Source organism: Amphiura filiformis, unplaced genomic scaffold, assembly GCF_039555335.1.
Source record: "Amphiura filiformis unplaced genomic scaffold, Afil_fr2py scaffold_44, whole genome shotgun sequence".
Lineage (NCBI taxonomy): Eukaryota > Metazoa > Echinodermata > Ophiuroidea > Amphilepidida > Amphiuridae > Amphiura > Amphiura filiformis.
In genome coordinates, this window is record NW_027305508.1 from 20,819 (window position 1) to 48,522 (window position 27,704).

At 36.5% G+C, this 27,704-nt stretch overlaps 1 protein-coding gene across 1 annotated transcript in view; it reads right to left on the reverse strand.

The window, feature by feature from the left end:
- LOC140144166 (probable serine/threonine-protein kinase roco8) overlaps nucleotides 1-27,437 on the reverse strand; it is a gene marked incomplete at its 3' end in the record, with an annotated part of 46,402 nt that extends 18,965 nt beyond the window's left edge. The window contains exons 1-4 of the mRNA XM_072165991.1: nucleotides 27,028-27,437; nucleotides 24,981-25,149; nucleotides 24,612-24,718; nucleotides 14,298-14,558 (exon numbers count right to left, since the gene is read on the reverse strand). Coding sequence (XP_072022092.1) covers nucleotides 14,298-14,558; nucleotides 24,612-24,718; nucleotides 24,981-25,149; nucleotides 27,028-27,142 — 652 coding nt within the window. The remainder of the gene's footprint in view (nucleotides 1-14,297; nucleotides 14,559-24,611; nucleotides 24,719-24,980; nucleotides 25,150-27,027) is intronic.
- Nucleotides 27,438-27,704: the final 267 nt, after the last annotated feature.

The following is a 27,704-nucleotide window of genomic DNA, read 5'->3' on the forward strand; positions in this document are numbered from 1 at the left end:
TAAGGCGTCCCATTTTACCCCACTGCGAAATTGTTGCTGTAAAGAGGCTGGGGTTAAATGGGACAGCTGGGGTAAAATGGGACGCCATTGATTTACTATGGGATTTTTTTGTTGGGGCAAAATGGGACAGTGGGAGTTAGCACACAGTAAATCAATAGCGTCCCATTTTACCCCAATTTGACACATTTCTAAAAGAAAACTGTTCTTATAATTTTCGAAGAAAAAAGTAACAATTTTTACTTTAATTAATTGAAAAGGTAGCTTAGAAGTTATTTTTAATTTGAGAAACACTAATCCGGGCCATTGATTTAGTTATTTAGCCTCCAGTCGTGACCTCTGCTTAGATATGAAAACAAAATGTAATATTGATTTAGATGATTTCGACCCTCAGAAGTTCCTGTTTTAATGAAGAATGGTACTTTTAATTGGTTGGAAATATAAATAGACATTATATCAAAGTTATTTTGTTGCAAAATGTTCAAAATGTGATTATTTTAAGGTATAAAAGTGTTTTCGAAATCACTGTCCCAAATTACCCCGTGTCCCAATTTACCCCAGTCTACCCTACCCTTTATATAACCCGACATTTAAACATTTTCTGGCAACCTTTTCTAACCTTTTGCGAATAATGTTGAAAACTCGAAAACATTTTGTGTTTGCTGGGATAATTGAACATAATTCAAAATTTGAATAACACAATATATAAACTGAGACTATTATACCCGATGTAACAAAAATAATATTGCAAAACTATAATACTAATAAATACGCATTCCTATAACAATTTGAGAATTATTAAAGTGCTTAGTTTTAACCAAACAAAAAAAAAAACACAAAGCGCATTTTAATATAACATTTTTCTGCTAAATTGAATTGGTATTTGTATTCAATTTAGGCCTATATTTTATGACAAGATATTTAGGCCTATGATAATGATAAAAAAAAAAGTTTTAATTTCTTTAATAAATAAAAATCTAATATATCTTATATTCTTATAATATTATCATTATTTTGTTTATATTTTTATTATTGTTTTTTAAAATCGTAATCATAAAGAATAAATTAAGTCATGACAACTTGTTGTTGAGTGCTGAATCCAGGTACCTGGCTGAATCACCTCGTAAAGTATTAAAGTGCGCCGCCCGTTTAATTCCATGATCTTGATCCTGCTTTTATCGATATACATCGACCACTTATCGGACTAAGTATTGAACACAATGGATGAAGTATTTGATTGACAAGGTTACCCCTGCGTCCCCTAGCCGCTTGTATACGAGCAAGCTTGTTCTGCAAGACCTGGAGCTCATGATGATGATAAGCATTGAAATTATTCCATACAGAGCTACAATAGTCAAAATGAGGGAAGACTAGAGCTTTAGCGAGCATGTTCACAGTACTAGGTGGAAGATAATTCTTGACTCTACCAATGACACCAATACGTTTAGATACATTAGATGACATATAATTTACATGTTCACTCCAAGATAAGTTTGGATCAAATACAACACCTAAATATTTATATTTATTTACAATTTCTATGCTCTCGTTTCCATAGGTAAGAGATATGTCATTAAATTTACTTAATTTCTGACTAGAGCCAAAGAGCATGATCTTAGTCTTCTTAATGTTTAAAGTGAGTTTATTAGACTTGAACCATCTAGCTATCATATCAAGGTTACTCTTGAGATCAGTCTGTAATATTGTTGGATCTGGTGAACTAACTAATAGAGTTGTATCATCTGCATACATTACACACTTACAATTAACAGAATCCGGTAATGAATTAACAAAAATAATAAATAACAGAGGACCCAATATTGATCCTTGTGGTATCCCAATATTAATATCTTTAAAATCAGAAAGAGTAGAATTTATATTGACAGCTTGGGATCTACCACTCAGATATGATTTGAACCAGTCCAGTGACATGCCAGTGATACCATATGAATACAATTTATCAAATAAAAGATCATGATTTACTGTATCAAAGGCTTTTTTAAGATCTAAGAAAATTGACCCAGTTACTTTACCGTCATTCATGTTACTTAAGATATAATCAGTTACATCTACATGTAGAAGAGCAGTACTAGTACTGTGATTATGTCTAAAACCTGACTGACATGGATTTAAAATATTGTTTAAAGTAAGTTAATACACACCTATGACGTCGCGCTATTGTTTTAGCGCTCCATTATTTTCCACGAATGGAGCGATGATTACAATAACACGCCATTCGTAATGCCTTTCTCTTTTTTCTGAGACCAAATACTTGTCAGGGAAAGAGTACTGGCATTCACGAATGTAGTGTTAATAACAATTGCACTTTCGAAAAGCAAGTATTTGCGAAAAGTGCAGTATAATTGTTATCATCACTTCATTCATGCAAAACAATGATACAAATTATTAGTCCTCGAAGTAAACTTTATAAATCTAATGACACGTAATTAAACTGCAGATGGGATGAAAAGCCGACCATCAATTTTGAACTTTCATATTGAACATAAACATTTTTCCAAAAAGACCTACATTTTGTTTTAGTGTTTTGAGCTATTATCTTCAATAATGAAGGTCAAAATTTTCATATGATGGACGTATGCTGTTCACCCAAACTTCATACTCTTTAAGTGCATATCGTTAGATTTATACAATTACTTTGAGGACTTTTAAATTTCAAAACTATATATTTTTAATAATTTGCCATAAAATGTGTATTATATCGCGAATTTCACATATTCAAAATTTAGGACATTCCTCATATTCATATTGCAATTCGATGTGTCTGATGTGCTCTCAGGTCCCACAAAAATACGTGAAAACGTCGCTATCCGAGCCCTTAAACATAAATTTACAATGCAATCTGTGAAAAGCAAGGCAAGATCATAACGGGCAGGTTAAATTGTTGGCTAAGTTGTAGGCCTACTTATTATGCAAGATATGTTTTTAGCCTCACTTTGGAAAATACTTATTTTAGGCTTCATTTATTAGACCCGTATACTTTTAATATTTGGACCTTTCTTTCCACGCTCGTCGCTCAATTTAGGTAAACAAGGCGGTTCTCGAACCACGAGTCTCGCCTGCTTTCGCGATTGCCTGCTTTTACAATTACTTTTGGTAGAAGTAAATGAACCTGCAACAACCCATGGCGATTTGCCTGTTCAATTTGAGCTTGATTGGACCAATATTGGAATTTGACCTTTGATCCCTAAATTTTGGTGGGTCTCGGCTGGGCACAATTACCTGGCTGATGGTGACTGTACCCACCAAGTATCATGCCCATCTGACAATTTTTGCTAATTTGACCTCAAATGACCCCTACTGACCCCAAAAATTGGGCTCTAAATGTTGACTGTACCAATCAAGTTTCATGCCCATACAACAGTTTTTAGTCATTTGACTTCAGATGACCTCTGAGTGACCTCAGATGACCTTGCAATGACTGTCCAAAATTTGGCTCTAAATGATGACTGTACCCACCAAGTTTCATGCCCCTGTGACAGTTTTTAGAAATTTGACCACAGATGACCCATGGGTGACCTCAGATGTCCCTGAAATGACCTTCCAAAAATTTGACTTTAAATGTTGACTGTAACCACCAGGTGTCATGCCCATATAACAGTTGTAAGTAATTTGACCTCAGATGACCCCTGGGTGACCTTGGATGACCCAAAAATGACTCTAAATTTTTGACCCCCCTCAACTTCGAGTGTGTGGGAGGGGGCCACATGGGGGGGGTACTAGTGTGCATGAAGACTACATTGTATGATAGACCATTTTGACATAAAACCTGTTTTAGACATTTTTTGAAAAATGCTTCCTTCACCCTAAAAAGGTGGTTTTAAATGTTCAGTTTCCTATACTTTTGTACATGAGACATTCTTCAAAGTCTTTTTCTGGCCTAATAACTTGGCCTACACGACCGAAATTGATATATGTAATGCGCAATATAACAAGTATCGTCGGATCCGTAGCGGTCGCTGCGGGACAAGGAATTCAATTTTGCAGTGTTGGTGTCTTTGAAGCAGGTTTTTTTTCTTTGACCCCTATTTTGACCTGTAACCCTCTGTGAGCTTATCCTTTGAGGGCGCTCATCTTAAAATAATGCCAGAAAGGGTATTTCCATCCACGGGACAAAGCGTCTTGACATCAAAAGTGTTCGGAAACCAATTTCGGACACTTTTGATGCCCAAACGATTTTCGGGAAGAAGGCGTCTTGACATCAAAAGTGTTCGGACACCGATTTCAGACACTTTTGATGCCCAAACGATTTTCGGGGACAAAGCGTCTTGACATCAAAAGTGTTCGGAAACCGATTTCGACACTTTTGATGCCCAAACGATTTTCGGGAAGAAAGCGTCTTGACATCAAAAGTGTTCGGACACCGATTTCGCACACTTTCGATGCCCAAACGATTTTCGGGGACAAAGCGTCTTGACATCAAAAGTGTTCGAAACCGATTTCGACACTTTTGATGTCCAAACGATTTTCGGGGACAAAGCGTCTTGACATCAAAAGTGTTCGGAAACCGATTTCGACACTTTTGATGCCCAAACGATTTTCGGGAAGAAAGCGTCTTGACATCAAAAGTGTTCGGACACCGATTTCGCACACTTTTGATGCCCAAACGATTTTCGGGGATAAAGCGTCTTGACATCAAAAGTGTTCGAAACCGATTTCGACACTTTTGATGTCCAAACGATTTTCGGGGACAAAGCGTCTTGACATCAAAAGTGTTCGGAAACCGATTTCGACACTTTTGATGCCCAAACGATTTTCGGGAAGAAAGCGTCTTGACATCAAAAGTGTTCGGACACCGATTTCGCACACTTTCGATGCCCAAACGATTTTCGGGGACAAAGCGTCTTGACATCAAAAGTGTTCGGAAACCGATTTCGGACACTTTTGATGTCCAAACGATTTTCGGGGACAAAGCGTCTTGACATCAAAAGTGTTCGGAAACCGATTTCGACACTTTTGATGCCCAAACGATTTTCGGGAAGAAAGCGTCTTGACATCAAAAGTGTTCGGACACCGATTTCGCACACTTTTGATGCCCAAACGATTTTCGGGGATAAAGCGTCTTGACATCAAAACTGTTCGGACACCGATTCCGGACACTTTTGATGTCCAAACGATTTTCGGGGACAAAGCGTCTTGACATCAAAAGTGTTCGGAAACCGATTTCGACACTTTTGATGCCCAAACGATTTTCGGGAAGAAAGCGTCTTGACATCAAAAGTGTTCGGACACCGATTTCGCACACTTTCGATGCCCAAACGATTTTCGGGGACAAAGCGTCTTGACATCAAAAGTGTTCGGAACCCGATTTCGGACACTTTTGATGTCCAAACGATTTTCGGGGACAAAGCGTCTTGACATCAAAAGTGTTCGGAAACCGATTTCGGACACTTTTGATGCCCAAACGATTTTCGGGAAGAAAGCGTCTTGACATCAAAAGTGTTCGGACACCGATTTCGCACACTTTTGATGCCCAAACGATTTTCGGGGATAAAGCGTCTTGACATCAAAAGTGTTCGAAACCGATTTCGACACTTTTGATGTCCAAACGATTTTCGGGGACAAAGCGTCTTGACATCAAAAGTGTTCGGAAACCGATTTCGGACACTTTTGATGCCAAAACGATTTTCGGGAAGAAAGCGTCTTGACATCAAAAGTGTTCGGACACCGATTTCGCACACTTTTGATGCCCAAACGATTTTCGGGGACAAAGCGTCTTGACATCAAAAGTGTTCGGAAACCGATTTCGGACACTTTTGATGTCCGAACGATTTTCGGGGACAAAGCTTTCAAAAAAAAAAATTTCGGAAAAAAAATTTCGGAAAAAAAATTCGGAAAAAAAAAAATTTCGGAAAAAAAATTTCAAAAAACAAAATTTCGGAACAAAAAAAATTTCGGAAAAAAAAAAAATTCGAAAAAAAAAAATTTCGGAAAAAGAGAAAAACAAATTTCAATTTCCTAACGGACGGACTAACAGACGGAGAGACATGCTGACTTATTGAGCTGCTACCCGCAGCTAAAAACAATATTTCATTTCATGCGGGGGGTACTAGTGTGCATCCTCTGGTCATACTACCCCCTACCACATTATGTTGACCGTACCCACCAAGTTTCGTGCCCATACGACAGTTTTTAGTCATTCGACCTCAGATGACCCCTGGATGACCTTGGGTGACCTTGACGCACTAACCAATACAAACTTGTTCTGTCAGGGGTGAAGATGCACCCACCCACCAAGTTTGGAGAACGTACGACCCCTAGTCTCCGAGAAAATAGGTTTTTGCATTTTATGCATAAATTATGCAACTTGGGGGTTTAGTTAATTAGCATATTTTGCGCTGAAAATCGCATCGGGTTGAGATCCTCTGGTCATACTACACCCAACCACATTATGTTGACCGTACCCACCAAGTTTCGTGCCCATACGACAGTTTTAGTCATTTGACCTCAGATGACCCCTGGATGACCTTGGGTGACCTTGACGCACTAACCAATACAAACTTGTTCTGTCTCGGGTGAAGATGCACCCACCCACCAAGTTTGAAGAACGTGCGACCCCTAGTCTCAGAGAAAATAGGTTTTTGCATTTTATGCATAAATTATGCAAATTAGGTACTTAATTAATTACCATATTTTGCGCTGAAAATCGCATCGGGTTGAGATCCTCTGGTCTTACTACCCCCTACCACGTTTCATCATCATAGGGCTTAGGATCTTACGAATCCCCCAGATACAGCTCCACAAGGCGGATTTCTTCAGATTTCCAACCATATTTGTAGAATCGTTCCGCATAAATTATGCAAATTAACAACTAAATGCGCATACTTTTCGCCGAAAAACTAATCAGGTGATCAGCAGATGTGTATCATAGCTGCCACCAGGTTTCGTTACCATGCGCCCGACGGATCTTGAGATAGTCTGTCCACAAACTCCGCTATCAATTTGCGCTGATTTTCGCATAAATTAACATAGCTAATTTGCATATTTTTCACCGAAAACATACGGTTACGGAGCAAACTTGGATACCCTTCCTCCCACCAAGTAGCGTCGCCGTAAGTCTTACGGTTCCCCAGATACAGCTCCGGACGGACACACATACATCCACACACACCCCCCCCACACACACCCCCACACACACACACACACCCCCACGGACAGACAGAAATAGTGATTACTAAGTCCCATCCTGAACAAAGTTCAGGCGAGACAAAAAAGGGAAGTTAAAGGTGAACCTCATTGAAAATAAAGTTATATATCAATGAAAAGCTTATGATGTCAGGATACTAAAAATTATTTTTTCCGATTTTTTGATGGCCAATAAAGCTGCAAAATTAAAAAATGAATGAATTTTTGGTCTTTTTAAGGCGCCCAAAAAGCACCCAAATCAATCGTCTATGACCTTGGGAATGCTCGTGACGTAAGCTCAGGGTTCGCAGTCACGTGATCCTACTCGGAAACACGTAAACAAGACTTGCTTCCTGTACTTTGCAAGCTGTCCGGCAAGTCTGATTTTCACAATAAACATGATAAAGCTTGAAATTAGAGGAATCTTCAAGTTGCTGGTTCCTTCTATATATATTAGAAATAATAGAATTATTGTCAACACATAAATTTTCCGTAAATTTTTGACAAAATCAGTCATAACTGGCTGGGTATAACTGGGTAATTGAGTTTGAATTTCGCGCTGGGATCAATCCCATGCGCAAATGCTTGCTGCTACCGAGTACCGTTCATGTCATGGACTGAATAAACATGATCGAAAGTACTTGTTTGTGACATTCCCTATTCTTGATTCATAGTAAAATATCTGATTTAAAAAATATCGTCTTGCAGTAATCAAAAAATTAATAAAGAACCGCCGATTTCGTCAAATCCAGCCCATATAAAGGTTTTCATATTTAGCGCATTGCGGTAATACATTCTTTCCACACAATCACGATTGAAAGAAACAGATACTCGGGCAGATACTTTATGATAAAATAAATACAATTTAGGCTTAGTAGACCGTTATTAAATGGAAATCTGAATAAAATTAAAACATTGTCACTTGTGTCACGATTCTTTAATGATAGTACAATCAGTGTACGGTGCTGAAAAAGGGAAAGGGAGTGAAACATTCATGTTTTATGGATTACCGAACATGATGCGTAAATTGCTGAATAAATTGCAGGGACGGATATGCACAAACACAGCGACTCGCTTCGGGGCTTCGTCCGCCGGCAGCACTTGCGTTGTGTGTTCCATATATCTGTGGTTTCATGGGGTGTTTCAGCAGATTTGATCAATCGTTCCCTTATATTTGGAACATTTACAGGAATAAATTTTGCTGATGAAGTAGCAATAAGTTGGAAATATCAGAATGCGAATATCAAATCGGTCATTTTGTCTGCAAGTACAGTACAGTCGCGGATACTGAACACTCGGCGTAGTGAGACCCAGTCAGTCACTGAGCTCATCCCGTATGTATACAAGTTCGCCTATCATGACCGGCCATGACCGGTTGTAAAGCTAAGAAATAATTAAGAAATCCTGTACATGTACCTTATTCTATTCCTTCATTTTCTCATTGTGATAAGTTCATCTCAACTTGGTGTGACGATCTGAACTGGTAGCACTAGCAGTTATTTTTTGCAATCTGTTTTCATTCGGCGAATCTTCGCTCTTCGTGCTTTACTGTAATATTCCCTATGCATATCGTGGATGGCTTGGCCTATCCCAAATCACCCCGCCAGCACTTTTCCCATTTTAAATCCCCACACTTTATTCAGGAACTTCATTCTTGATTTGATCATGATATTTCCTTCATGTAATTCTTATTTTATTGAAGATATTTTTCATGTAAAGTTGACAATGACTGAATTGGCCCGATGCATGCCACAGTAATACACGGACATTGTGTTTACAATCAAACCCGAAGTAACTGTGTGTCCCTGGGCTGACAACATCAACGACAGCGCCCAATTTGAACGATTTCGTTTTGTAATTTAGGGGGGGGTGCCAATATCCAATCTTTGCATGGAGATTACGTCTAGCCTGGTACGCTATGCAAATAAAAAATATTCTTTTCTGCTTCCTGACATCATAAGCTTTCCATTGATATATAACTTTATTTTCAATGAGGTTCACCTTTAAACATGTTACTGCTTTTATAACATTTTTTCTTCTTTATATTTTTATACTACATTTTCAGTGTCTTACTCCCTATTCCAGAAAAATACAGAACTAATTTTTTTGAATAAAAAAATATTGTCATGTTTTGCCAAATGAAACATAACTAAATCCTAATCCTTTAGCTAGTCCTAACTGGCAATAAAAGTCAAATTTCAATATTTGGTCAATTTGAGGTAAAATGGTCCCAAAACATGCAATTTTGCATGTTTTCTTACAATTGTAGTGACAAAATTGTAAGACTTGGCACAAGTCTAAGCATTCAAAATCTTGAGTATAGGCTAAGAGTTGCTCATAATTTTAATATCACATGTCATTTTTGCTAATTGGATATTAAAAAGATTGGAAAATGTGTTTTCCAAATTATTAGAATGCATGAACTTGAAATTAGTCTTTGTTCAAGTCTTTGGGCCTGACTGTCACAGAATACGAAAAAGGTCGAAAAACACCCTAAAAATGTTTTTCGCCCTTAAAAAAAAAAAAAATTGACCTAATATTAAAATTTGACTTTCATTGCCAGTTAGGACTACAACCTAAAGGATTAGGATTAAGCTATGTTTCATTTGGCAAAACTGGATAATATATTTTTAATCCAAAAAAATTATGTATTTTTCTGGAATGGGGCGTGGGCAACATATTGCTACATTCTGTACCTATGCATTTAGGCCTATGAATCTGTTTATTTTTTAATTGTTTGCTTTGGGCATGTTTAATAATGATAAAAGCCACAGTAGGCCTATTTTCTGTATAATTTTTATTTGGCTTTCGTACAAGCTGCATTTTGTTTCATCTGACGGTATTTTGGCATGCTTGAATATCGATCAACATACATGATCAGTAGGCCTATCCGATAATTAATTTTATAATGTTACGGATACTCCATGGGTCTGGAAGTTGAGGTCGGAGCTTTTATTTCAAGCGTCGAAGGCGGCGAAGTTTTCTTCTTTTTTTTTTTTTGGGGGGTGGTTGTTGTTGGTGGTGGTGTTTTTTTTTGCCCTCGAAGTACAGGGACATGAAGGTAAAATGGTTTTTAATACATATAGGGCCAACCCAGTTGTAGTAACTACAAATTTAGAACGTTTGAGGACTTTTAAACTCTAAACACAAACAATGTTTAATATTTAAACATGGCGTTTAAGAAATCGTTTATATCGTCAGTGTTTATAACACTTTGATGTGTGTAAGTGACTTTAGAGTGCGATTATTTGAAAAGGGAATGAAAGTGTTAGTACTGTTAGGTTTTATTTTGGATTTGTAAGGGGGACTGGAAGTTGAAGTCTGGGCTTTTATTTCGCGGCGAGGGCGGCGAAGATTTTTTTTTGCCGCCGAAGTTCAGGGACATATAGGCCTAGGTAAAATGGGTTATAATAGGGCCAACCAAATAAAACAAAGTTTACACATTTACAATTCTCTTACCTTTCTTCGCCAAAAGAAGAATCATGCCTGATTTAAGTCCTTAATTGTGAGAATCAACGATTATATCCTCGGAATAGTTCCATCATTACAATTACTCAAATTCAACGAAGCTAAAAAATAGTGTTCACAACTGCATGGTTGCTCAGGTATAGCGGCAGGTCTAGCTTTCTTGAGGTACACTACTGTTATGACCATTTTGCCAATTTTCCTTATTATGCAAAATAGAGACCTCGACGCAGCTACTTCAATATTTAACACATTAGAAGTGGGCATAAAGACCTATTGATGGTCTAATCACTTGAATGATTTTGCAAATCTACGTTTATTTAATTTGTGTAACAAACATTTTAAATCTTTATAATTCAAGAGGGTGGTTACGGATGATTTGAACTAAACACCTGGATCGTGATGGGTAATTCTATAGAAATTTTACCTAAAGCTAAGTCAATGTATTTTTCAATCGCACCTGCACAATCATTGTTATTATTACGGTATCAATCTGCAATTGATCAATTTGTAAATGAGCAACCTATTTCTATAACACTCCATTCGTGGAAAATAATGGAGCGATAAAACAATAGCGCCGACGTCATAGATGTGTATTAAGTCGGTTAATGGCCGCGGATTAGAACGTGAGTGAATAAGAATGGCCTGGGCGCTTCTCGCCGCGGCCATTCTTATTCACTCACGTTCTAATCCTTGGCCATTATCCTATACATAATTGTAAAGTTGATCATGAACGGTTCGTTCTAAAATCTTAGATAATATTGGCAGAACTGATATAGGCCTATAATTGCTGACTTCATTCTTGCCTGACCATCCTTGTAAATAGGTGTAACTTTTGCTTTTTTCCACATAGAAGGAAAGACAGAAGCGAACATGGAAAGGTTACATATATATGCAAGGGGGTGACAGATGACAGGAGCAGCTAATTTCAATAGTTTCATACACACATTGTCAATACCAGTACTTTTGTTATTTGAAAACTGACAAATTTGATCAAACACAAAATCAGGTGTTATAATATCAAATTTAAAATCTGCATTTTCAACATTATAATAAGTATCATTGAGTTTACGAACATCATCATTACTACATTTAAAGTCATCAGCTAATGTGTTTCCAATAGAGGTAAAGTAAGTGTTAAAATGATTAGCTGTTTCTTTATCATTTGAAGTGAGCCCATTCTGAGTTTGTACATTAGTAACATTAGATATATTCTTAGGAATTATTTTCCTAATTGTACTCCATAATTTCTTAGAATCTTTTACATTTTCGTTGATGGCTTTGTTACAATAGTTCCTTTTAATGTCTTATTAAGTATATTGACTTTGTTTCTTAATTGTCTTGCCATATTCCAATCATCAGAATTATTGGTTTTATGAGCTTTAGCAAAATAATAGTCCTTTGAAAGTTTTATATAATCTCCTGTAATCCAATCAGGTAATGAACCCTTGACACGCTTCTCTTTAACAGGACAATGAACGTTACAGGCATCATCAAACATAGTTTGAAAAGTATGGTGTGCATCATCTACATTTGAACATTTCATAACATCATCCCAAGTAGCTTTTTTAATAGTGTCAACAAAATCATGTTCATTCAAATTTTTAAAAGATCTAGATTTAATGGTTTTCGATGGAGCCTTAATTTTCTTATTTTTTCGTACAATATAAATAAGTGAATGATCAGAAAGCCCTAAACTATGCACACCTGAACATGATACTTTGTTAGGTTGTGATACAAATGCTAAGTCAATAATTGTTTTAGTTGTCTCAGTTATTCTTGTATAGTCACTAATTAATTGATTAAGATTACTGTGATTTGAAATTTTCTTAACTTAACTTGCATTTGGGCGTTTACATATATCAAGATTGAAATCTCCAACAACTAGAACATCATCATATAAAGATGTAGTGTTTTGAAAAATTAAATCTAACTTGTTCAAGTAATCAAATGTTGAGTCAGGTGATCTGTACACAGTACCAAGAAGGATAGGCTTTGAGTAGGGCAGGTTGAGCTCTATCCAGTGTGCTTCAACATTACTATTTTGCAAATCAGATTTTTCATTAAAAACAATACCATCCTTAATATAACATAAAATCCCACCACCATCTTGTATATATCTATCAAGTCTACTAATATTATAACCATCTATATGAAGTTCACCATTGTCAATATTATCATTTAGCCATGCTTCAGTTAAACATAAAATATCAATTATTCTCATCAAGTAATATTCTGATATGATCAACTTTATAACGCAGACTTCTAATATTTACATGAGCTATATTAAAACCTATCTTGAGGTACCTATGAATACGACCGTCATGCACATTTTACACTGTAACTCAGAATACAATTTAGGACATTTACAGCTCATTCGTGGTGTACAGTCACATATAGGTCATGTTTTCTTATCTATTTTGCGAAAAATTATGAGAAAAATCGGGGGTGGGGGGTGGATGATGATGTTGATCGGGTTACGGACCTTTAAGTCAGGCAAAGCATAACCTTGGTTGCAACATAATATCAAAGATGAGTACCACAAAATATGGTAAACTTGGCAAACAAAACATTGGAAAAGAGGTTGGATTTAAAGCCATATAATAACATTTCTGTAAAAATAGTATTTATCTTCCATAAAATGTTAGCTTTTACTGTGAGATATGTCCCCTTTTAATTTTGAGCCGAACAAGTAAGGTAAAGCATAGAAAATTGGAATTTACTACTAGTGCCAATGCGTGTTACTCCCACGGTTGTAATACGGTACGATCCTCTGGGGTGTGTGTATGTGTATCTGGCATGCCGTGTACGCACTGTGCATACGCGTTCGACTAATATTTCCATCTTAACAATAAAACGCCGGTTCCATCATTTTATTCAAAATCTCGGATTTTGACAAAACTACAGCACCGGAAGTCTTGATTTTTGCAGATTATCTTTATTGACCAAAGAACATTACAATCGTGTAAAAACCAGAATATAAAAATTTTTTGAGGGCGTTCTCCTCAGCAAATGTTATAATATGGCTTTAAATATTTTAAAATATTGCTTGTTCATAACTAACATGTTTTCCTTTATTATTTTGAATATGCAGAGCATCAGCAGTTGGGTTACAGTGTGGGTCAGATGTTGGGATAGCCAAATTTCATGAAAAAAGCAACAATTGAACAATTGTGAAAGGTTTTTTTTCTTCTTCAAAATCCTATTTTTATTCATAACAGATTACCAACTGGATATTTTGCAATTCTCAATGCCACAATGCCTCCACCTTGAACCAATCCATTCAATCCTAAGGGATATTTAATACCTATCAACATTATAAACAATAGAAAATCATCCAATCAGGGTTCCAATAAATCACGCTCAGGTGTTTTGATACTTTTTGAATGCCATCAATTTATGAAACTTTCAATCAAATTAGCAATATATGCATAACTAATACACATACATAATATATACATACACAATACACATACAGACATGTCACATAATACAGACAGAACAGATATAGAGACATCTGCGTATAGCCTCTTTCCGAACAAGTTCAGGCAAGACAAAAAGCAGAATTATGATATTAATTTCAAAAGAAACTCCTGGGTTCTATAGGAGATAATTGCTGTGCATAAAATAGACTCCCCATTTTTGTTTTTGTTTTCAAATTGAAACGAATATATAAATATGAAGCATACTACCTCCAGATGTCTCGGTTGCGCCTCCATGGATGATGTTATCCTTTCCAGATCTTAATGATGCACTCTGCTCTAATTTCTGGTCTCTTTCAGGCTCTTCCTTCTGGTCTCTTTCAGGCTCTTCCTTCTGGTCCCTTTCATGTTCTTCCTTCTGGTCTCTTTCATGCTCTTCATTCTGGTCTATTTCAGGCTCTTCCTTTAGCTTCTGTACAATAAAGTCACAATATGCATCCTCTTCTTGTGTTTCCTTATATTTGGCAAAATCTAAATAAGGATTATAAATGATAAAAAAAATTGTTTTGTATCTACAGCTTGCGGCTAACAACAACTGTAACAACAATCAATTAAACTGTGCAGTTAAGTATATAGTGGTATGTGTACATATATGTGTTATATATTATATTATATGTGACCAGCTCCAACAAAACCCGGAACAAGTCACCAGGCATGTTTTTGAGTTATAGGCCTTTAAAGATGACATTTACAGTAAAAAATTTTGGAATTCTTAATTTCATGGTATTTCAGGGTTATGAGGTTTTTGTCAGAGGTGGAAAAACCGTGCTTTTTACGGTTTTAACTGCTTGGCAAAAACAATTTTTGCAAGTTTTGCCGGCAAAATGGCAAAAACTAAAAAAGTGATTTATAGAGCAGTTTTTTCATCTCAAAACAAATTATTAAGTTAAATTATTTCCTGAGTGTAACAAGACCAGATTTTGCAATTATAAGTAACATATTAAGAAATTAAAGGTATGTGTTTTCATTGCTCAAGTGCATAAAACCGAAATGTATGTATATCAGATTCAAAACTTTTTCATTTTAAGGACTTGATGAGACAAAAATTATAACAAAAATATTTTGTAATATTCGAGTCACTATATGTGAGTTTTTGCCAGTTGTTGGCATTTTTGCTGGTTTAAACCTAGACTTCTCCGTAGTCCACTTGCCAATTGTGCACTACTCTGGCTATTATACCCGCATGCGAAGCATGGACGGGTATATTGCCATCCTGTGGTTTCTTCTCCATCTCCATCTTCTCCTCCCATCAAACACATCATTCTGTCAAGGCTAGCGCTAAAACTACAAGGGCCCTGGGGCCCATATGTGGTACACTTATGGGCCCTACCCTGTAGAAGTGCCTTTTGCCCATCTTGGCCCCAGAGGTCAAGGTCACGGGCCCCAGGGGCCCAAATGAAAATACAAAGCACGCCATTTCTCATTAAATGAAGCAGCCTCAGGGCCCTGAGTTGGTACACTGATAGCCCTAGGGGTACTCTATATTTACAAATATACAAGAGCCCCATATGTTATATATTGTGGGCCCAAGGGCCCAAATGTTAAAATATGGTGCAACAGATTGACAAGCCTAGCTCTAAAAGTACAAGATCACTAGGGCTCATAAGTTGCATATGTATGGGCCCTAAGTTGTAGATGTGCCTTTTGCCCATTTTGGTCTCAGATGTACAAGGCTAGGGGGCCCAGGGGCCTAAATGTTAAAACAAAGGGCCGGCCGTTTCTCAGCAAATAAAGCAGCTACAATGCCCAGCTTAAGTGTATTGATAACAATATTGTCATATGTATATATAACTCCCATATGTCACATAATATGGGCCCCAGGGCCCCAAACGCTAAAACATAGGGCCGGCCGTTACTCAGTAAATAAAGCAGCTACAATGCCCAGCTTAAGTGTATTGATAACACTTGAGAATTATACTTCAACATATGTAAATGAGCCCCATAAGTCAAATATTATGGGCCCCAGGGCCCCAAATGTTAAAACCAAGGGCCGGCCGTTTCCCATCATATAAAGCAGCTTTATGGCTCAGAGTTTGTACACAGATTGCACCTGAGAATTACATTGTTATATGTACATATGAGCCCCATATATCACATAATATTGGCCCCAGGGCTCCAAACGCTAAAACATAGGGCCGGCCGTTACTCAGTAAATAAAGTAGCTAAAGTGGCCAGCTTGAGTCTACTGATAGCACTAGAAAATTGTACTTCAACATAATTATGTACATGGGCCTCATAAGTCAAATATTATGGGCCCCAGGGCCCCAAACGTTAAAACAAAGGGCGGGCCGTTTCTCATCAAAGAAAGCAGCTTCCGGGCTCAGAATATGTACACAGATAGCACCTGAGAATTATATTGTTACTAACACCAACACACCCATCCACCCCACATACGTAGGACTAAACAGACAGATCGTATTATATATCGTAATTGGAAATACCAGCGTGAAGCGTTAAGGCTGTTCCAGTTAAATTACATACACATTGGTTGTTCCATTTAATTTACATACTCCCTCTGAAATGGCCCCCAAAAGGCTGTTCCGTATAATTTACATACTCCCTCTGAAATGGCTGTTCCATTTAATTTACATACTCCCTCTGTAATAGTTTTCCCCTAATCATATTGCATAGCCTCACTGTGAGTAAGAAATACTGACAACAGCAACCTATGGAGAGTAAGAGAGACGACTCCCCTGGGAGGGGACTTTTTACAATTTACAACAGTGCAACCTACATTCAATTAAACCTTATGACTTGGACTTTCACTTTTTACACATTTTCTGCCCAATTGGGCGACTTTTTACAATTTCTTTATTTTAAGTACTCAGCAAATAAGGACGGTAAGTTTGGGTATACCGATAACATGCGGGTATAGCCGTATTTGTGTACAAATATATAGCCTTCTAGTTACATTTAAGCTTAAAACTCTGATTTAATTAATGAGTGCACAATTGATAGATTTTCACAACTGATCTTTTCAGTCACCGTACGCCCTCTGTTTGTTAGCTTCCCAAGTGGACTACTGACTTTGCCTTGAGAGTTAGGCCAATTTCTGGCCTAACTAAAATTGGTGATGATGTAATGCATCTTTAAAAATGAATCTGGCTTGTGATTGGTCGCCCAGATCTCGTTATTGTTTAAATCCTCCCGACGCCAGCATGGTACCATTATGGTACACAACTATCTAGGGAATGCGGCGCTTTTGTGCTGGTGGATGAACGTATGCATCTAGCGCGTATTGTACCACCATGCTTAGTCTTGTGGTTAGATTTTATTGATAAACAAGTATGATTGACAGTGTGTGAGTCCCGGGTAAAGTACTGCTTAAAAGTGAAAGTCCATAGTCGGTTTTTCGGATAATAAACTGGCAGATTCTAAAATTAGAATTGTTTAGTATTGAAGTGTCATTATAATTATGCCATTATGATATGTTGCATTCAATAATATAAGCCTACATAGGGCCTATACTTTACTTTTACTGTCACAAATATAATTATATAGCCTAAACTTTTTCATAACCATTTTATACTAGTATTTTGATGTAGGCCTACTATAAATATCAGTATAATTTTGAGTTCAACTGAATGCGTTCATCACGATTAATAACATTTTTATTTATCAAAAATCGACTATGGCATAGTCTAGTTTAACAGCCATTGTCAGTAAGAATGGGACCGAAATGGGACTTTGTGATTCAAGTGCGTCATGGATTTTCTTTTAAAAAAATAAGATGATGCATCATCAGTCCAAGAAACTACCCCCAAAATTTTAGCTTCCTCTCTCATTTCGTTTGTCCGAAAAAAATTATTGAAATTTTGGCCCCATAAACATTGTTAAATGGTTTACCAATTAGTAGCCACTAGAAAATTGTGCCAATGGTGGCCCAGTGAAAAAGAAAACAGTTTTGAATCCTTCTATGGGTATCATTACAATGATGCAAAAAAATTGTTGGGTGCCCATTGGCGCATCGTAATAATCAAGTTTAAAATATTAGTGAAAAGCGCCCTCGTGCTGTTTTCTGTGGCTTTAAACTCATTGCCAGCGTTCGAAATTTTGGTTGTCCGGTTGCCCGGGACAACTAGAAAAGTCGCCGGACAACCAAAAATACTGAATTCGGTTGTCCGCTGGACAACCATAAATCTAGCCAAAAGTCACATTTGTAGGCCTACGGACAACCAAAAACTTAGACGGACAACCAGAAATTGTAATCTGGTTGTCCGTGGGACAACCATTTATTTTTCCTAAATTCGAACACTGCTCATTGCGCCATTAAGCACCCACGAAAAAAGCAAGTTGAAATGGATAAACTAATTATTTAGAATCAAATGCAAATGCAAAATTGATGGGTGCTCGTTGGCGCAAGAAGAAAATGGAGGTCAAAGGTCAATTTTTCTAATTTTGAGCCATTTTCACGCCTCATTAATTTCATGCGCCAAGGTCAAAGAACAGAAAAATTTGTGTTCAGTGGTAAACAAACTGTAACTCTACTAAAAGAAGCAGTAAAAAGCTTGGGTCCTGTTAGTTTAGTATTTTTTATGATTTTCTAAATATCATCTTAAAACAAGTAAACAGTAAATAATATGCCATGCCGTACTATGTGCAAACTTTAAGTATCCTCCACTAGATATGCCAACAAGTGCCCATGGTGTTTTAACTTCAGTTAGTTTATTCAAGTGCTGTTGCTTGCATTTCTGTGGAAATAAGTGTGGGCTCATGTTGGCGCAAGGATATTTTAAGGGTCAAAGGTCAATTCAAAATCACAAAATGCTACTTTTATGTTAGTCTGTGCGACCAATATGCAAATCTTCGAGTGTCCATTTCTCGATGTGCCAACAAGTACCCATGGTGTTAAACTTCATTTAGTTTATCCAAGTGCTGTTACTTGTGTATCTGTAGGAATATGTTTGGGCTCATGTTGGCGCAATGATATTTTGAGGGTCAAAGGTCAATACAAAAAAAAATCAAAATATGACAAAGTGCATTCTTTGAGTGTTGGTAATTTCAATGCCAACAAGATCCCATAATTTTTTCACTACCTATGCCAACTCGATTTATTCAATTTCTTCATAAAAAGCCTTGAAGTTGGAATAATATTGGCATTATATGAATATTTAAAGAGTTCAATATTACAAGTATGAGACCAACTTCTGCATTTTTATTTAAAATGCAGAAGTTGTGCAAGCTTACACTGTATTGTATTTAGTGAAGAACAATATTGCATTTTGACTGCAATGAATCAATATACTTATACTTATAACATGTGCAGGCTTATAATATTTTGGAGAACATTTTTGTAAACCATGAAAACTTAAAATGTGTACCTTCCACTTGGTTTGTTGTGGATGGTCAAATGATCTGAAAATGCAGGATAAATTTTGATTTATACACATTCTGCATTCAACAGTATTAAAGTGTTATCATGGTTATTCTTAAATATCACTGTGCCATGAGCATCCTTAAGACTTAACAAGCAAATATACACTCCATTTGAGGTAGATATTGGGACAATGTTTGTGCACATTTTCACAGTTACACAAACTCGCAAAAGAGTTGCACTTGTGCTTTAGGATTGACCTTTGACTCTTAAAATATCCTTGCGCCAACATGAACCCAAATAAATTTCTACATAAATGCAAGTAACAGCACTTAAATAAACTTATTGAAGTAAAAACATTATGGGTACTTTTTGGCACATCTAGTAGTGGACGCTTGAAGATTGCGGAGTAGTTGCAGGAACTATCAAAAAGTAGCATTTTATGGTTTTAGATTAACCTTTGACCTTAAAAATATCCTTGGGCCAACATGAACCCATATTAATTTCTACATAAATGCAAGTAACAGCACTTAGATAAACTGATTGAAGTAAAAACATTATGGATACTTTTTGGCACATCTAGTAGTGGATGCTTGAAGATTGCATATTGGTTGCATGAACTATATAAAAGTAGCACTTTATGGTTTTGGATTAACCTTTGACCCCTAATATATCCTTGCGCCAATATGTGCCCAAACTAATTTCTACATAAATGCAAATAACAACACTTAAATATGGTGAATGAAGTAAAAACACCATGGGTACCTGTTGGCACGTCCTGTTGTGGATGCTTGAAGATTGATGGAACCCCTATTTGGCCTATTATATGCTATTTACTAGGCTTTAGGATGATATTTAGAAAATCATTAAAATAGTGAACCAACAGGACCCAAGCTTGTTTCTGTTTCTTTTATTAGAGTTATAGTTTCTTTACCACTGAACACCACTTTTAATGTTCTTTGACCTTGGCGCACAAAATTAATGAGGCGTGAAAATGACGCAAAATAAGAAAATTTGACCTTTGACCCCAATTTTCTCCTAGCGCCAACGAGCACCCATCAATTTTGCATTTGCATTTGATTCTAAATAATTAGTTTATCCATTTCAGCTTGCTTTTTATATGGGTGCTTAATGGCGCAACAAGTTTCAAGCCACAGAAAACAACACAAGGGCGCTTTTCACTAATATTTTAAACTTGTTTATTACGATGCGCCAATGGTAACCCAACCATTTTTTTGTGTAATTGTAATGACACCCATAGCAGGATTCAAAAACTGTTTTCTATTTACTGGGCCAATGTTGGCGCACAATTTTGTAGTCACTGCTAATTGATATTTTACCATTTAACGATGTTTTGGGGGCCAAAATTTCATTATTTTTTTACGGACAAACGAAATGAGCGAGGAAGCTAAAACTTTGGGATTGTTTTCTTGGACCAATGTTGCATCATCCTATTTTTTTTAAAGAAAATTTGTGATGCACTTGAATCACAAGAGTCTGAATCTTACAGACAGTGGCTCTTAAACCAGGCAAAAACAGGTTTTTGCCAGTTTTTTCCACCGGCAACGGCAAAAACCGAATCCTTATCCTTGAAAGTACTTGTCAAAAAGAGGTTTATTTAATCAATAATTGACAGTTGAACTATGATAATCCCTACTCAATCCTGTGTAAAGCAGGAAACTAATGAGCCGATTACTCGGAATAGCCATTTGGTATAATTTACAAAATTATTGATGCTATGTATATAATTTTGGTATCATTTTGAAGCTTATTGTCCCATGCTTACATTTTTATTCAAATCATGAAATATCAAAATTGCGACTTGTTCCTGGTTTTGTCAGAATGGGTCACATATATTAGACTAGTTCAACACTGAAAGCCCAATTAAACAAAAGTTGTTATTCCTTGGGGCCATGCATAAACATACAAAATAACAAACAATTTCAAAAGCTTATTATCTAGGTTGACACATATTACAAATACAAAGTTACTAATTGTCAAAACCCAACATTATACTTTTATGGTTACACACACTGACAGGCATTATGTTTTTTTTAAGATTATTTTTGAAAGTATATAATGTTAAAGAGTTTTGGATATTATTTTCTAGTTCATTCCAACTTACAGCACCTCTATATGACAGACTGCACTTTTTGTACTCTGTTCTTGGCAGGGGGATAGTTACATTACTTTGGCTTTGATGGAAATTGTAGCTGTTGTTTACATGACTGAAAATATGACTCAAATAAGGAGGTGTAAGATGATTTAGGATTTTGTAGGTTCAAATTAAACAATTTGAGTTTTGTCTGTCAATCAGTGGTTTCCACTTAAGTTCAGCACGGACATCTTTGCTAGGTGTGTCCCATTTTGCACCACAGATAGTTCTTGCAGCCCTGTTATCAATTTCATTATACCAGGCCTCCGTAATGTTTACAAGAGAAGAAGAAGTGGAGTGAGATGGGCGGAAACCAGATTGGTTTATATTAATTAAACAATTTGCATTTAGATACTTATACAATTGATCAAACACAGCCCTTTCAATAATAACAACTAGAATTGAGATAGGTCTATAATTGCTAGGCTCATTGGGGTCACCAGCTTTGAATACAGGAAATCACCTTCACTCTTTTCCAGCATGAAGGAAAAGTACAAGATGCAAAAGAATTATTTATTAAATAAGTTACAATTGGTGTGATTACTGGTGATGCTATTTTCAGTTTTCTTGATGGAATGTTATCTAAACCAGCATCTTTATCATTTGCTAACTTATTGAATTGATTGAAAACATAGTCATTTGTTCCATTTATAAATTCAAAATGTGACTTATCAGTTTGCTGCTTTTCATTGACTTCATAATTACAAAAGTTATTTTCAGCAATCTTACTTGCAAGTTTAGGGCCTATATTCGCAAAAAAATTGTTCAATTCATTAGCTTTATCCTTTGGTTCAGTTAGTGCCAGGCCGTTTTCAGAATTACAGAGATTTTTGCATTTTTACCTTTACATGGAACAATATGCCGTAGATGTTCCCAGCTTTTTAAAATATCTATACTACTAAAATAATAGCCGTTAGATGTGTGTCTGTGTGTCCGGCTATGCGTTTCGCCGCGCTTTGACGCATGGTTCCGATATTTCAGATATATATGGGTACCGGGCGGGCGCTGTTTACCGGGTAATTTCGAAGGTCATCGGAGGTCAAGGTCAAAGGTCAAAATTTCAAACTGTCCGATCGGGCCCAAACTTGGTGGGTGGGATCCTTGATACACGGGGAATATATGCCCGAAATAAAATAGAGGTTGAGTGATGTCAAAGGTCATTATGGAGGGGTCAAATTTCAAAGTTTGCCCGATCGCTCAAACTTGGTGGGTGGAATCCTTCAGTATGAGGGGAGCATGAAAAACATTATATGGAGGTCAAAGGTCATGGATTTCAAACTTTGTCCTATCGGGCTCAAACTTGGTGGGTGGAATCCTTGATACGAGAGGAATATATGCGCGAAACAAAATTGAGGTCAAAGGTCATGTAGGGCCTAAATTTCAACTTTGCCCTATTGGGTTTAAACTTGATAGGTGGCATCCTTCGTATGAGGAAAGCATGATAGGTCATCTGGGGTCAAACAGTATCGCTATCATAATGAGTGCTCTCACAGCATCAGGGCTCTCACAGCTGCAGGTGCACTATATTCTTATATAAGTACAGTTAAAGGGCAGGTCTATTACAAAAACAAGTTTATCTCTATTCAAAGAGAATAATTATTACATACAAGTTGACACTTGTTGCAATTTTTTTTATGCGTATTTCTCCTGAAAAAAGAGAAATTGTGTGGGTAAATTCGGGCTCATACGTGTTCTTCCCCCGTTTGAAGCGAAATTAATTTTCAAGGCACTGGACTGATGACGTACGTAAATGAAGCGGACACTATATCATGCTCTCATTTACTTGTGTGACACAATCACAATCACTTTGACAAGTTTGACATTAGCAACAATGAGTTGTACTATTATTTACCATAACAATGCTGCATAACAGTATGCAGACTATTGTTCTCAATTGAATACCTGAGTGGAAGAAGGGCCCAACTCCAATTTTTTACAAAAATGAGTTAGACCCAGCATTTTATTTCCAGCAGATTGTTCTTCCTTGTGTGTGAACGATGAGCCAAAATCCACTTGCTAAATAGTCTTCCACATACACTTAATCATGGTTTTTATGGAAGAAAGGCCCAACTCCATGGAGTTGGGCCCTTCTTCCACAAATATTGGGTTAAAGAGGAATTTTGTTCATCCATGAAATCTGCTTTTCACAACAATAAATTTTCTTGCTAACATATTACAATGCTTCTATTAGATAATAACCAAATTTCTGTAGCTATTTATAAGACATCTGCTTACGGAACTGGCACTTGCAGTATATTAGTGGAAGAAGGGCCCAACTCCAGCTCGTATTAAGACCTGTACCATTACCATGGAAACATCATATATAATTTTGAATGTATTTAATATTGTATGTTCATGTATTAAAGATCCCCTGAAGGTAAAAACATTCTGCCTATAAAACTTTTCCAAATATTAAGTTTTTTCTTAATATCTCAAAAACAGTTTTGATGGAGATGGGCCCTTCTTCCACTCAGGTATTCAATTGGTAAACAATGCCTCACACAGTATTGTTACTACGCTTTTGCTTTGTAATATTTCATCCAACTGAAACTATAGCATTGCATTATCACACAGGGAAATCAGATACATGAGTTTGTGGACTTAACACGGTTTATATGCTAGTCTCAGACTCAGACAGATTCTGTCTCGTTCGAAGGAACTCATCGCTTAAGTTGGTTTTTGCGGAATATCAATTTTAAACGTCTTATTTAAAAAAAAAAAAAAGAGTCATTTTCATTGTCCTCATAATATTAGCTTGCCAATTGATATGATGTTGTTTTTGCAATAGACCTGCTCTTTAAGTACAGACATAGTGGTACATATGTGTTAAGTACAGTCATATGGTTTTATCCCGACTGGTTGACTGTGCTGGAAACTCATAGGAATCTTCATCACAGACTGAGCTTCTTGTAAGAACGAGATGTCTAAAATCAGCAGGACTGCAGGTCATTTATGTTGCTACTACAAACATATGGAATACCCTGTATCAAATATCAAGTATTGGGTGTATTTACTTGATTTGTGTAAAGCCCTAAGGAAAATAAAATAAGTTTACCTTTGATAGCTGCCTCTTGCACTTTCCATGGACTGACTTTGTCTTCTGAGACTTCCACAAATGTTCTAGAATCAACACCATCTGTAATTTGTTCAGATACATTAAATCTGAAAAATTGACAAAATATACTTGATTTAATTGACTCGTCCTCCAGATTACAGATGCCAAAAATTTAAACAATCAATATCTTTTATCAATACAAAATTAGCAATAACGGCAAAATCTAATTTCAGTACGCACTGTCAGTTTATTAGTGCATATAAAGTAAAATGTTTAAGACTGGTATAATGATGTCTTTTGTAATTCTTTAACTGCACTATGTAATCTTAAACATGCTAACAAAATACATCAAAATGATATCTACTGTACCTTTGTCCTGTCAAGCTTTTCATAAGACTTGTCTTTCCAACTCTTTCTTGCCCCACAAGCATGAGTCGAGTTCTGTATACACGTTTGGTTCCATCTTTTGATGCTCTAAGATAAGCTTTAACAGCTTTTGGTCCACGCGCTAAGATCTCAGTAGGTGTATCTCCTTTATCTGTGAAAGACATACTAGTTTGTCAATATTATACACCAGATTACTGGAAGAATATTTTTTGGACATCATGCCTTTAAATTTAATTGGTAAATTAATTATGCAATTTGATTATTTTTCACGGAGCCATAAAATTTAAAAACATAAATTATGTGGTGGACATGCAAGGAAATGTCCCATAAAAATAAGATGTACATAAATGTTGAAAAAGCAAAGAGCCTAGAGCTTGTATAATTATGCACCTGTGTATATAGTTAGGTCAAAAACTTCAATTTGGTGACCACTCTCTGGCTAGTAAGGTTTGACGATTGATTCGACTTCTATGGACCATTTAGGAAAAAAATAGCCCCCATGTCCCTCGCGAAAATCCCAGCATTTTTTGCTAGAGGCCAAAATCCAAAATGGCCGCCGCCACCATTTTGAAAATTTAAGTTTTGAACCAGAGCACCTATAATCATGCACAAAGACACTTTTTCGGATATGTCGAGTACAAGGATTCCGATTCTGACATTAGTTTGACATTACGGCCTAATGTTAGTTAGTAAGTGCATTCAATTATTCAATCTCAGAGTTCATATCTAATAATCTCTGCTGGTGATTTCTTGGATGATGAAGATTTGATATCATGCTTATTATACAAGGGGCCATCAATAAGTTCGCAGAAAAAGATACATTAAAGAGTACCAGCCAAATTCTTTTTATCTCACTTTTGAGCATGGACACTGCATACCTTTATGCACCTGTCTCAATATTTCTTGAAACCTTCTATGTCAACAAAATGGAAATCTTACAATTACTCAATGCGCCACTCTTCAGTGAAGGCTCACCAACTACAACTATCACCAACAAACCTGATATTATGATGGTACATGTAGGACTTAAAAATTCTAAAATAGGTTTCACTAACTTGAAGCCATGCCTGAACCACAATATGGTTACGTTAGTTATCTGACCTTCTGTTGTGAATGAAAGCTTGACAAACTGAGAATAGGGCACAGCTCACAATCCAAGAACAGTCCCATACCCGCCATCAACCTTCTTCACTTGACGGCTTGCCTTAATTTTGCTATCAAAATTTTATGATATATGCCTATGATTGTACTTTCTTTTGGCAAATGATCTGTCATCAAGACTCTCCATGAATCTCATAAAACAGTAATAAAGACCTTGCACTATGGTGATCGATTGATGATCTTCTATAGGGGCAAGAGATATGTGTGCTTGAATGGATTTATAATTCCAGTATTTAATGTATGTCTTATCACCTAGGCCAAATATAGATGAAACTTGTCTCTTTCCTCATTCTAAGTGTACAAGATGTGGACCTGATTCTGTCAACTGGTATAAATCTTTTGTATGAAGATTCTGGGACTCCCATCTAGAAGGCACACTAGAATACCCAAATGTTTATGGACTCAAGTTGAAAACACTATCATCAGAGTTGTCATATTTTGTGGCTATCTTATATTTCTTGTTTGGTTCTCGATTCATTATCATGCCATTGTACCAGCACATATATAATGCCAGCAAATCTTTTTGACCTTAGCTCTTCAATGACGCTCATTCCCTTCTTGAACTCAAAGGACCATTTTGTTGCTGTTGAATATCACAGACTTCATTGCCATTCACAGCAACTTGCACATTATTAATTTGTATCAAGAGTTCACCTCCTTCGGGTGCAAGACCCTGTGTCCACTTCTGGTGAATTCATGGAGGTAGACTTCCTCTCAGGGTGTCCTACCCATATACAGCGATGCAAAAATTAAATATTAAATAAGACCAAATTCATTATCCTGTGACTAAGTAACATATCTTGTTCTATAAATATTGACTGCTCCTCACATTTTATTTCGCATTTAATATCATGAAAATTACATGTACCTTGTGATTGGTCCCATTCTACTTCGTCTAGCTTACTATCAAGAGACTGCAATTCTTCACTTTGTGCTTCCATCAGACTCACTCCCTGCCATGAAGTACACTGCAAGATTCTCATCTGTGTGACGCCGATGTCACATCAATGTCACTCCATCGGAAACTACACCTCGGTTTTCCATATCGCCGGTCCGAAATAGCCGGGTAGCCAACCTCCTAGGTTTCTACAGAGTGACTTCGCGGCGCGGTGACTTCGCAGGAGAGTCACACCGGTGTGACAACGCGACTAGGCCTGGGTGCTCAGTACCGGCGTTTTGGGTTGCCGGTTTTGCTTTTATTGCCATATTTTTTATATTCTCTTGATTTATTCAAATAATATTCTTTATTTCTTGCTTTTTTTTTAGGGGATTAGGGAGGGGGAAATTGCAAACTGTACTTTAAAAATAAGGGAAATATTAGATGAATTTATAAAATAAATTTGTTAGTAAAAGAAATGAACATGATCAGTAAACAAAGTATAATTCAATAAACTAATATGATGAATAAAATAATTTTTGTTAATTGGTGGTTATTTGAATAACTAAATAATTAAAAAATAAAGAAATAAATAAACAGGAAGAAACCAACAATGGAAGAAACAAAGAAACACTTCGAAAGAAAACAACTTGACAAAAATTGCAAAT